This window comes from Symphalangus syndactylus, chromosome 6, assembly GCF_028878055.3.
Source record: "Symphalangus syndactylus isolate Jambi chromosome 6, NHGRI_mSymSyn1-v2.1_pri, whole genome shotgun sequence".
In the NCBI taxonomy this organism is placed as follows: Eukaryota; Metazoa; Chordata; class Mammalia; order Primates; family Hylobatidae; genus Symphalangus; species Symphalangus syndactylus.
This window is the reverse complement of record NC_072428.2, coordinates 96,757,955-96,771,028: the sequence shown is the minus strand read 5'-3', so window position 1 is coordinate 96,771,028 and position 13,074 is coordinate 96,757,955. Positions and strand designations below refer to the sequence as shown.

The 13,074-nt window shown below is 38.9% G+C and overlaps 1 protein-coding gene across 1 annotated transcript; it reads left to right on the top strand.

Annotated features, from left to right (window-relative positions):
- The first annotated feature begins 3,193 nt into the window (after positions 1-3,193).
- On the top strand, positions 3,194-11,505 carry CCDC71L (coiled-coil domain containing 71 like). Its single transcript, XM_055283607.2, has one exon. The coding sequence runs from the start codon at positions 5,007-5,009 to the stop codon at positions 5,700-5,702; it is 696 nt and encodes a 231-aa protein (XP_055139582.1). The 5' UTR covers positions 3,194-5,006; the 3' UTR covers positions 5,703-11,505.
- Positions 11,506-13,074: the final 1,569 nt, after the last annotated feature.

Genomic DNA, 13,074 nt, shown 5'->3' with positions numbered 1-13,074 from the left:
CACAAATATTAGATCTTATAGTCCCAGAGGCCCCTGAGGGCTTTTTAAAAAATCAGCCTATTTGTTCTCTGTTCAGGTTGGATAATATCTATTATTTTATCTTCAAGTTCACCAATTATTTCCTCTGTCCTCTATTCTAATGTTGAGCCCATCCACTGAGCTTTTTATTTTGGTGGTTGTATTTTTTTTTAGTTCTAAAATTTTCATCTAGTTCTTTTTTATATCTCTTGATTCTTTGCTGAGATTTTCTATTTCTTTGAAGTAGCTTTGTATTTTTCATTTAAGAGTGTTCATAATTGCTTATTGAAATATTTTTTGATGGCTGCTTAAAATCCTTTTTATATAATTCTAACATCTTTCTCATCTCAATGTTGGCGTCTATTGATAATCTTTCTTCATTCAGTTTGAGAGCGTTCTGGTAATTTCTTATTGAAACCTGAATGTTTTGGGTATTACATTATACAACTCTGGATCTTGTTTAAATCTGTTTTAGCTGGTTTTCTGACACTGTACTAATGGGGTGGGATGGGCACTGCCTCAGTACTGCCAAGTCAGAGTCCAGATTTCTCCTCTGTTTCCACTGACACCTGAAATGGGGAAAGGAGCCCTTCATTACTGCTGAATGGAGGTAGGAATTCTGGCTTCTCACTAGGGCTGGGGAGGTGGGTAGGACTGTCTTGTTATATTCACCACATGGTCTCCACTGACACCGTGGGTACGGATTGCCTGTTTACTGCCTAGCAAGATTAAAGTCCTGATTTCTTATCCAGCTGCCTCTCATACCACCCTAGCAGAGGTGGTGGGGGTATCTTTTTATAGCCTGGCAAGGGTAGAAGTCATAGTTTTTTTCTATGGCGTTTTGTAGCAGTAGGAAAATTATTTTCTAAAAGCTTTCCATTTTGTTAGGCTGCTCCTCCTTTCCTGGTCCTATAGCTAGAGAGAAGATTTTGTTGGGGCTTTTTATGTTTGCATCTGTTGGCATTTTGGGGTTGTTGGCTTGTCTAGCACCCAGTCTCAGATGTGCTAGAAAAAGAGAAAAGAAGAAAGGAGACCCAGGAAACTCACTGCCGTGCCCTTCTTTGGGTTCTCTGAGGTCTCCAGCCTGTCTGCTTTCTCTTTTCCATTTTTCAGAGTCTTCTTATGTATACTTTATATATAACATCCAAGGTTTTTAGTTGCAATTAGCGGGAAAAATAGGGAAAGTACAGGTATTCCTATAAGCAAAAGAAAGTCCTATCCTCTCAGTTTATATGGTCTTTATGTTTTTCACATTGAGCAGTTTTAGAGCATATCAGGGTTTGAGATAACTTTTGTATAAAAATCTAATGACAAGGCTGAGTTTTTTCTTGCTGAATCATGCTATATTTAACGTCATTTAAGCCAGCAATTAATGCTATCTCCTTGGTTAAGTACAAAATGTAGAATGTTAGAAACAATTCTGAACTAGATTTAGAGATCTAGGTTCTAGCTCAGAATCTTCCACTCTACAGCTCTGTGACCTTAGGCAGATCTCTTGGCATCTCAGAATTCTCATCTGAATTAACAATGTTGGACTCATTAGATGATCTCTAAGTTTCTTCTAGCTGTAAAGTTTTAATTTTCCTCTCATCAATGCTACTACTTTAAAAAAATTTGTAGACATTCTGTAATACAGGGCTTAAAATTTGTTGATTAAACCAAGTAAAATCCTCAAAAATAAGTAAGACAAATAGGAATAGCTTTTATTGAATGCTGTGTTCCAGGCACTACAGTAAGTGTTTTATGAATAGTCTCTCATCCAATTCTTAAAACTTTGAAGTTAGAAGTTACACTCATTTTATAGATGAGAATGCTGAGGCTCAGAAGGGTGAAGAATGTGTCTAAGAATACTTTTTTTGTAAAGGTATAATTGACCCCAAGTTTATTTGATTCCAGAGCTGATGTTTGCAACCACTTATATAGATTTTCAAAATTTTTTTGGCCACTTTTCAAGAGGCAGATTATTTTATAGAAATTGGATTCTAAAGCAATGCTTCTGGGTAGCTAAAAGATACATTTCATTTAATTTTTCCCATCACTTTATTCGGCTTGGGTTTATTTTTTAACTACATAAATATTGAATACAGAAAGTAAATACATACAGCTTTTTTGTTTATTATTATTCATCACTTATTTAGCAGACATAGGAGGCATTATGATTAATGCCAATTAATTACCCTTGAGAGGTAAAAGAATAAACTAAGGGTTGTAAAATATCATTACTGAAGAGCGAAAATTTAATTTGCCAACTTTCCATAAACTTCATAGTATCTCAAGAAAGTCTCAGGAACTAGAAGAGATACATTATTTCTATGTGTAAATTTTGCTCATTTATGGAGAACAGATAAGGAACCATTTGCAAGACTATTAGCGTTAATTAAAAGGTGGAGGTCAAGAAAAAATTAAAAATAATAGAGGAAACAGAATAGAGCAAATAATGTCAAATTTAAATGTATACAATAACATAAGGACTTTATCATGATATTAGTTCCTAAAAATATTTCGTAAAAAATATTGTTTGGTTTTAAGTAAATTAAATGAGCATGCATTATAAAATGAACTCTTGAATACTTGGCAAGTTGAGATCTTATGTTTTCTTAGAACCAAAATTGTGTTTAAAAAAGGTTTATCTTCTTAATTGAAGTAAGTTCTATACATTTATGTAAATATCTGGAATATATTTATGTGGCAAAGACCCTGAAGAATTTATAAAATGATGATTATCAAGGAAGGGCGGGGATTCCAATATGAAAAGCCAGGTCTACTTTGATCCTTGTTTTATCCTTGTTTTTCCATTATGAAGCCCCCCTAACTTTCCCATGGCCCACTCTAGATTTTGGGTATTCCAATGGAAATTATTCAAATTTCACTTTACTATATGTTCTCAGAATTACGGAAAGAGCAAATCGTGATGTATAGAGTTGTTGCTATATCATTCCTTTATAAGGATTTAGGAAGCTGGTATTTGGCTCTGTAATCTTGTTCTGAGATCAGAGTGTGCTTTTCTAGGAAAATGATTTTCTATTCAGAAAGTTACCATGATTTTGCTAGAGAGCTGGTTCCTGGTTAGATGTTTTATTTTTGGCATAAACCCATTGTGTGGAGTTTTATTTTTGCCATAAACTCATTGTGTGGTGAGAGCTTTCAAGAATTCAAAATCTCTGGTGTAGAGCTTTCAAATTATTTATTTTAGGTTTTATTGAAACTGAACAAACAAAATATTGTTCATAAATCTATTATAAGACAGAGAAAAACTGCTCAATTCTGGGTGGGATAGAAGTAGGAATAGGGGTACAGCTCTGTCCTTGGTCATTCTATTCATGCATAAAGCATGTTCTACTGAATTCCTTAGAGTCTGGATAGCACAGTTTGAAAAACCTTCAGTGAAATACAAAGATCACTAGATTAGAAATCGAGAGATTGAGAATCCCAGTTCTGCTATCAGCAAGCTGTATTACTGAACCTCTATGGGTATAGATTTCCTCACCTGTTAAATAAGGAGAATGAACTAGGTCTCTTTCAGGTCAAATATTTGAGGAAACCATTAGCAACTATATGTAAATCACAAAACTCCTATACTTTATTTGTTCACTGCTGCAAAATAAGATGTTTCCTGGGTAAAATCCACATGCCCACCTCAAAGTTCTAAGTGTCAGGAGTTTTTTTTTAAAGAAATTTAAAGGAGTTCTGTGAAAATTGCAATATAAAATATCTAATTGTCCTGTTCTAAGCAGTTTCAATATTTCTGACTCTGGGATAATCAGTGGTATTTCATTGATTCATTCAGCAAACACATTGAGTGCCCACTACCTGACAGGAATTGAGTTAGGTATAGAGGACAGAAAAGATGACTAAAGCATGTCCACTACTCTCCTCCCAATACAAAAGGTAATGTGTTTTTAACAATTTGTGTTTTTCAACGAAACCTTATCTGTTGTCTGCGATGATGCATCCTTTCTAAATGATAGGGATGGCTCTGACATTTTAAAACTAAATGAAAAACGAATTGGCATCCATAAAGAACTGTGTATTTAAAACAATATTTTCTTTTCACAGAATGACTTTATCATAATAGATCTTTGATCAACTTGAGCAAAGAGTATTTAGTTTTATAGGGTATGAGATGCTTTGCTTTCTGGATAAGCAGGGTCTCTCTTAAATATGAAGATGGCTCCAGTGTCCAGAGGGAGACTAAAATCTCTCAGCTGCCAGCCACGCACATTACCTGAATGATTCTGGATTACTACTGCCTTCTTGAGATGGGCTGGGGTCAAGACAGGGAAGAGTTTTGAACGAAGATGCCAGCAGAGGCCTTTGAGAGGGTGGATGGGAATTGCGAAAGGCCCATTTCCCCTAGACTTAAACCCAAATTCCCTAGCTGTGATACCAGGAACATCCTTCGGGGAACTCTCCCTTTGTTATTCACACTGGTAGAGCTCCCAGCTCAATCCACAACTGCACACCCCCTCACTCTAAGAGTCACTCTTCCCATGGTGGAGCCAACATCCACCCTTTTACTCCAGACGTGGCAGCCCTTCTAGATCCACCCAACCATTGACTTACGTTCAAAGGCCATCACCCACCCCAGCACCATCTTCCAGGAACTGGCCTCTCCCCCATAAGTCCCCGCCCCTCTTCTGAGAGCACCCAATGGGTGGAGTCGGGGCTGCGGTGGGAGGGGCCTGAGGCGGGCACATTTAAAGAAAGGCAGCCGGCGAAAAGAGGCAAGAGAGGAGAAGAAAGAGAAACCAGGGGGGCGAGGCGCCGTCCAATGACAAAGCCCAGGGGTGGGCGCCGGCCGCCATCTTGTACCGGGCGGCAGGATATTCGCCCGCGTCCTCCGCCCTCGGAGGGGGAGGGGCGGCGGCGGAGGCGAGAAAAGTAGCGAGAGACGCCAGCAGCGGCCGCCGCGGCGGAGCCGACGCGGACTGGGACGGCGGCGGCAGTAGTGGGACCCGGCGAGCGCGAGCGGCCCCGAGCGGCCTTCGATGCGGCGCAGCATGAAGAGGCGGCGGCGCCGGCCCGCGGCCGCCCGGGGCGGCGACTTTAGGGCAGAAGACGGGGCTGGGTTGGAGGCGCGGGAGGAGAAGGTGGTGTACTCGCGGTCGCAACTGTCGCTGGCTGACAGCACCAAGGCGCTGGGCGACGCCTTCAAGCTCTTCATGCCCCGCAGCACGGAGTTCATGAGCTCGGACGCGGAGCTCTGGAGCTTCCTCTGCAGCCTCAAGCACCAGTTCTCCCCGCACATCCTGCGCAGCAAGGACGTCTACGGCTACTCCTCCTGCCGGGCCCTGGTGCCCGACCCCCCGGGGGCCCCAACAGCCCGCGGCCAGGCGCGCCGGCCGGTTCCGCGCGCCGCGGCCAGGAGGAGGCGCCGCGGAGCCCGGGCGGCCGCTGCCCGCAGGAGGAAGCCCCGGCCGCCACCCCCGCCGCCGCCGCCGCCCCCCGAGGAGAGCTGTCCGGCCAAGCCCGTGGCCCCCGGGCCCTGCTTCGGGGGCCGCACCCTGGAGGAGATCTGGAGGGCGGCCACCCCGACGCTGACCACCTTCCCCACCATCCGCGTCGGCAGCGACGTGTGGGGCGAGCGCAGCCTGGCGGCAGCGCGGCGCAGAGCGCGCCAGGTCCTGCGAGTGAACCTGGAACCCATGGTGAGGCTCCGCCGCTTCCCGGTGCCCCGGGCATGAGGCGCGGCCTCCAGGGCGCCTCCTGCCGGCCCAGACCCTGGGACAGACCTTCCGCCCGGAGGAATGAACAAGTGTCAGTCGAGTGTTTACAGATCCGGCCAGGACCCCGGCCCCCAGTGCACTTTACGCGCGAAGAAGTTGCCGGATGGTTGTCCCTGTCCCGGGCCGCGGCGCCGTCGTCTTGGACGCCGGGGCAGGTGTGCCCTCTGCTGCCTCCCGCACCCGGGCTGCGGAGGGAGGGGACAGCTGGACCCGCAGGGGAGGTCCCTTTCTTCCTGACCCCACATTGAGATGTCTCCAGGACCTTAGGGGCAGATCCGTTTTCTCCCAGTTGGACTCTACCTCACTGGTCTGGAAGTCCTCCGAAGACATCATTTTTCCAAAGGAATTTGGTTTCGTGCTTGTGTAATAAAGCCAGAATTTACTTGCTCTTTATCTCCCCCTTTTTCTATTTCACTGCCACCCCTCTTTCTGGACAGAAGTTCGAACATGTGGTGTTGCACTAGTTTGTGCTCAGGGTATTCTGAAGCCCACTCGTTTCCTAATTTTTACTGGATTCCAAAACTTTGATCGAGGATATTTTTTAAGAGGTTCAAGCTTGTGATTGTTAGTAGTGCAAGGATTTGTATGGGCTCAGTGATTACAAAATACAACTGTTTAAGCATTTTCAAGGTGTTTCTAAAGGTTTTGTATTGAAGCAATGTTTATGTTTACTGAGCTCCTAAAAATGGTAGAATACACATGAAAACTTTTGTTTAGGAAAAGTTAACTTGTTAAATTCTTTTGAATTGAATAAAAAAATGAGTTGAAACCATATGGTGTGTGATTAAAAAAATGAATACATTGTGAAGAACTGGTTTTGCTTACAGGAGTCACTGGAATCCGACTGGAGATGATTTGGCCCCCTGTCCTGGTCTAACATACAAATCCAGGAATATTATGCGTTAAAGTATTTTAAAATACATTATCCTTGTAATGTATTTTAACGTTAAAATACTTTAACGCATAGGAGAGATGGATGTGTGTAAACATGACTAAAATGATAAACAGAATACCCATTAGAATTCTTAGAACTATTAATGATCAAGAGGGGTGGAGGCATTTCTTGGTATCAAATAACTGGTTGAGGTTACTTGGGGCGAAATAAATCTATTTCCTTTTTGTTTTTGTTGTTGGATAACAAGAAATGTCTAGACTAATATTCATCAGTTTTACAAACATAATGAAAATTAGTTGCCTTTTAGTTGACATTTTTGTCCCAACATTTTTTTAACCTTTTTGCCACTCATTATATGTTTGCAGTTCTAGGTCTTTGACAGCTGAAGACCACAGGAATCAAACAGGCGAGCCACACAGAATACTGACCCTTCTTTACGCTTTTATAGTGTTTATACCATATGGCCCAGTGTGGAATTCTTGATTATCCAAGTGCCTTTGGTCATTTGTGGCAGGAAAACTTAATAGTTTTTAGCCAGCAGTGCCGCAGCCAGCTTTTACTGCAATACCTAAAGGGTCAAGTAGTGTTTTTGTACCACTATTATTTCAAATTTAAGTATTCTGCCATGAAACGATCCATACTGGGCTGGAACGTGACATGTGAAATCTTTAATACTAAAGCTTATCTCTGCTTGGCAGCTTTTTAGGAGAATAATGAGAGTTACAATTTTGACTCTTGTGTTCCGAGAATTCAAATGGCATAGCTTTCTGAAATGAGTATTTCAAGTTTAGTAGTCCATATAGGAGTGTTGTGACTTTAATTTCAGTGTTCTTGTTTTGTTAAAAGAAAAAAAATTATATATACACACATATATATATAACTCGATGCCAGTTTTCTAGTAAGCCTCAGTCTTTTATTCACTACTCAATGATAATGCATTGTACAAACACTGTCACATGAGTAAATAAAAATAATTGTTTAGAAGATGGAAAGTGTTAAATTATATTGGTGATAGGAAGCTTAGACGTATCTTTTGGTTATTAGCTTCCATTGCCAATTGTATTTCAGATGCATAGGGTTTTCTTCCCAAAAATATATTGTTAACTTTTATAGCTAACTAGCAGCTGGAAAAAATGTATTTGTACAACTTCACTATTGTATATAGTTTTATAATAATGAAAAATAAACTCAATGGCCATATTAGAATGCAATTTCGACATATAGCTTATCTAGATAGTTTTCCAGAGGATTTTGAAATTTGGCTTAACTGGGAGGATAACTGCTCAGCACACAACTGAAACATAACCATTGACACCATTCATTTATTTTAACTGAGATTCTTGACATTTTTCTCTCCTATGCCTTGTTACTTTAGCATACTTGAACTCACATAAATGCTTCTTTGGATTACATGGGCTATCTGATTCCATTTTGGATCTGATTGTCCATCTTGAATTCAATAATGGTATTCATTTGGGCTATTAAAAAATTATGCCATTTCTAGTCTGTGAAATAAGATGTAAAAAATCTTTATTTTTGCCCTTTCCTTTGGTAAAAACCTATGTTACAACTTTTAAAATGTGAAGCAACATCTAATACAGTTGACTGGTATACTAATAGGAAAGTGAAAGTATTTCATGGGTACTTTGTCGCAGAATGTGAAAAGAAACTTGGCATAGTGGCCTTTATCATGAGGCATCCACTTACTTGTCCTCTGAAGTGAAGTCTGTAGCTTAGCTTGTGTATAGTTTTTGAAAGAAATCTCATGGTCTTCGTTCATTCTCTTGCCTTCTCTTTTATCTCATATGGCACAAGTAGAGGGGGAAGCCAGGAGGAAATTCATCACCTTGCTATGCTTTTATTTGATTTTTAATTCCTGAGTGCCTAAATGTGGTGACTGGCACCTCACATAACTTTTTGAGATTCCTGATGTCATTTTTATCCTTCCTGTCAACCAGCAATGTATTTTTATGTTACCAAAACCAGTAACGTCATAATTGTTGAGGGCAAGCTTCATTGTTGATAGTGCAAAGTGTCGCTGTTGTGATGTGTATTTATTTTATTCAAGTTTGAATATTGACAAGTGTAACTTAAGCTGGTGACTCACACCTATTGATCTGCTGTGTGCAAATGATAGTACTATTTTTTAGAAAACTCTTAAGTAAATTTTAAAAATATTTGAATACAAAATATCTGAGCAATTTTGAACTCAAAAGTTTTTCATCATTTTAAGGATTGCCGCAGGACTCTTTAGTGGTTTTTAATGGACGTATATGCCTAATATTTACTTTATTGGTGTGTTTAAAATATTTTTTGATAGACTATTATGTCTTAAGTGCATTAGAAAACAATTGTTTGTAATGGAATCAAAGTGTTTCCCTGGACAGTTTGATGTGCTTATGGTTGAGATTTATAATCTGCTTGTACTTTGCTTTTTAACTTATTAGCTGTAAATAAATTTTAGAGAATACATAGTGTCTAGTTTTTCTAATGATTTGAACATTTTTGAAATGGTATTTTGTATTTGCATGTGACTCAGAAAACATCTTAATTTACAATTTGATAAATTTTGACTTTTTTGTGAACTTCAAACTCCCAGAAATCTCGAGATTTGTTTTTTATGCTATCTCGGGAGTCTGTGTTCCATCAATTCTTTAATTATCTAGTGAATTTTTAGGATAAAAGCCCAACTTATTAACCAGTTTGCCAGCAATAAAATATCCTACAAAAAAATGCATCAAAATTCAGAATTCTCTAAATCCTGACCCGAGGTGCCCCTGTGACGATGACAAAATGTCTAAAGCTCTTGCTCTTTCATAGCATGAAAGGAAGTAAGAGTGCTCCATTTGAGTACCAGTGGTATGGGCTGTTCCACAGAATAAGGGCAGGGCTAGAATTTTCATTAGAGTCTAGAAGGCAGAAGTGGAGTATTAGTGAACAGCACAGCAAGAGCCAGATTCATAGGTAGTACTGTGTAGGCGGAATTTGTCTTTGTACCTGAGTTCCTATTATTTTGAGGCAGCTTAGTGTAATAGTTGTGGAGTCACAGTGCCTGGGGTGGAATTATTATGCAAACCCTTGTGACTTACAAGTGTTGAGACTGTAAGTAAGTTACTTAAAATATTTGTGCCTTAGCTTCCTCAACTATCAAATGTGATTAGTGAAAGAAACTATTGGGATATTATAAGGATTAATAACTACCCCTTTCAAAGGGTAGTAATGCTAGACACATAGGAAGTACTAAATAAATGCTATTAATTACAGGTATGCACAGTGAGAATAGGTATATATACTGACAATGGTCTGTTGTGAGTTTAGCTCTCCAGGTTTCTCAGCATCCCAAGGATATTGTGTGGTCTGGGAAAGCTGTAAGATAAATGAAGAGAAGAGAATTTGTGCATGAATAAAATTGAAGATATAAGGAAATCATATAATTTTTTAGCTTGCTGACTATGCAGTAGGAGATTGGATTAAGTTGATTTATTACAATTTTCCTTGTTGGAGTTTTTTTTTTTTTAAATTCACATCTTCTTTTATTATATCTAAGACATTTGAATGTGTTGTTAGGTGTTTTAAAGTATCTGAGAATTTATAACAGTAATAGATTTAAAGCTATTGATCCAAGAACTTGAAAGTTTTGGACTACATATTTGCTTAGAGTAAGCTCAGTAAGTGTTGCTTATAAACGAAGTTAATTTATATGCATAGAACCAAGCTATAATTAGTTTGTATAAAGTTTATAATTCAGGTGTTAAAGGAAACAAAGTGAGTATAATAGCTGTGCTTGAAACACCAGAAAATTATTACTGAAAGTAAAAAATAATCTTGAATTTGAAGCATTGACACACTCATTTTTGGATGTCAGATATAAAGCCCGTAATTTAGATCTAATTCCTCGTAGCACAAAGAATAGAACATCCTCTAAATTGGTGAACAAGCCAAAGTTGCAGTTATCTGAAGTTGACACAAAATAATTTCCTGGAAAATTATTAGATGAAAGTCATACAAGAACAAGAAGTTAAAAATTGAGCCTAATTGCAGATTTCATAAAAGTAATGACTTCTCACTGTCATCACTCTCTTGTGTCTTGGTAAATGTCATTCTAAACCATGATCTATAACATAATAAACATATCTAAAGCCCAACTGGAAGGTAATAATCATAAAAACACCAAACAGTATGTTTAGCCCAGAAAATTTGAATAAGTAGTCTACTGAACCCAAAACTGGACTTATTTAGCTTCCTAAAGCATTCATAGAAAAGTTAAATTGAGATTCTTCCAAGTAGTACAATTAACTGTAAAATGTGTACATATTTCTCTTTTCAAGGAATTTTTTCAAGTACATATTCTTTAAAGAGCACAGAAAAAAGAGTGTGGCTTAGGGTTCTAAATCTTACAGAGTAAAAAAATTATTGAAGCAAAAACAAATGTATAAAAAGTACATACAAATGTACAGTTTGATGAATTTTCATAAATTCAATAGGCTCATGGAACTAGCACTCAGATTTAAAAAATACAGTTATGAGTACCCCTGAAGTCCTCCCTAACACCCCATCAGTCATTACCTACTCACCTTCTTGCCCAGGATAACCATCATTTTGATTTCTTACAGCATATTTTTTGCTTATTTTTGAACTTTACATAAATGGAATTATTGGTCATGTGTCTAGCTTCTTTCACTTGAAATTATGTTTGTGAGATTCATATTGTTGTATGTACTATAATTGTAGATCATTTATTCTCATTGGTGTATAGAATTCCACTGTGTGAATATTCCACAATATATTTATTCAAGTCTTGGTGGGCATTTGGGTAGATTCCAGTTTGGAACAATTATAAATAAAGCTTTGATGAATATTCTAAAACATGTCTTTTGGTGAACATATGCATGTGTTTTTTTTTTTGGAGCATATATCTAGGAATGAATTTGCTGAGACACTGGGTCACAGCAAATGATCATCTTTGGTAGATACTGCCAAACAGTTTTCCAAAGTGGATACATGGACTTCTATAAAACTCGCCTCAGAAAGTTTGCTTTTTATTATTCTTCATTTCTTCTTCAAAGCTAAAGAAGTTTTGTTCCTTCTGCTCTTAAAATGAAATGAAAAGACATTTTTCCCCTAAGTTTTCCTGTATTTTACAGCAGAGTTTTTAAAAAAAGTCTTTTATGTATTATTTTCTTCTCCATCCTTTATACAAAACCAGCTCTAAGATTGGGAATAACATTAACTATGTTAACCCAAGCCCAGCAAACTTAAATTGTCATAAAACCAAGCATTTGAGACTTGGGTTCATAGTGTTCCTCTTCTAATCCTTGGGCAGGATTCCATTGAAATGATCTATAGCGTAATGGAGACCTTGTCTCTGGAAAGAACTGTCTGATTCAACCTTATATGTTGTTTATTCTAGAAAGCTAGACATTGAGAGGTCTAGGAGTTGGATGGCAGAGAGGGAGGGTTTGAAATTGTGCAGAATATTCAGGTTTGCTTGAAGTCAGCTGAGAAGAGGAGACTTTTATCTTGGGAGGTGCTGGCTCAGCAGGGTTCAACACTCAATTGTTGTGAAATGAGTGAAAAATGTACTCATGAGAGCCCACTTGAAGGATGCCTCCAGAACTCTAAAAGGAAGTTCTTCGTTTTCCTTATTAAGTAAAGCATCTTGGAGGATATTTATTTTACCCTTGCATGTCCACAGTACTTTACACTGGGCAGTTATGTTGTTATTATTATACTTATGTATTTCTCTCATCTTCCCTAGATAGTGAATTTCTCATTGGCAGGGCTCGTCTTTCTCACCTCTGTATCATTACAACATTGCTGGTCTTGTGCACAGTGCTCAGTGGTGTTTAATGGATAAATTGTGTTTATGGCGTTCAGACAAACCTGGAACACTGGCTCCCAAATCCTACAGAAGAACTAGTTGTGTTGCTTCAGTTTTATGTGTAACAGAAGGAATCTGTAAATGGAGTTATAATTTTTTACAGAAACCTATCAAATACACTTTTGATGAATTCCTAGCATTTTGTGACCAAATGAGTTGGCTGTAGACTCTGATATCTCCTATTGTACCTGCAGCCTAATACCACTTATCATCACTGTCTCAGAATCTCTCTCAGCAAGAGGTAGTGTGGTGCAGTGGTTAAGAGGCTGGCCTCGGGGGGACAGCCTGCCTGGTTTAAAACTCCTTCCTCCCTTTCTTGCTGGCAGCAGACCTTTTAGCAAGCTACTTAACCTCTCTGTTCCTCAGTTTACTCAGCTGTAAAAACAGGCACAATATAGCGCCTACCTCATAGAGCTCTTGTGAGAATTCAATGAGGTAACACATGTAAAACACTTTAGAATAGTGCCTGGAACATGGTTTGCCTCAAGTCAATAAATGTTAGTTTTTATTAGTAGTAATGTAAAAACTTTATAAAGCCTCAGTTTGCTTACTTG

What these genes read in the sequence shown, in the direction of transcription:
- CCDC71L (XM_055283607.2), top strand. Translation starts at nt 5,007, where the DNA reads ATGCGGCGCAGCATGAAGAGGCGGCGGCGCCGGCCCGCGGCCGCCCGG.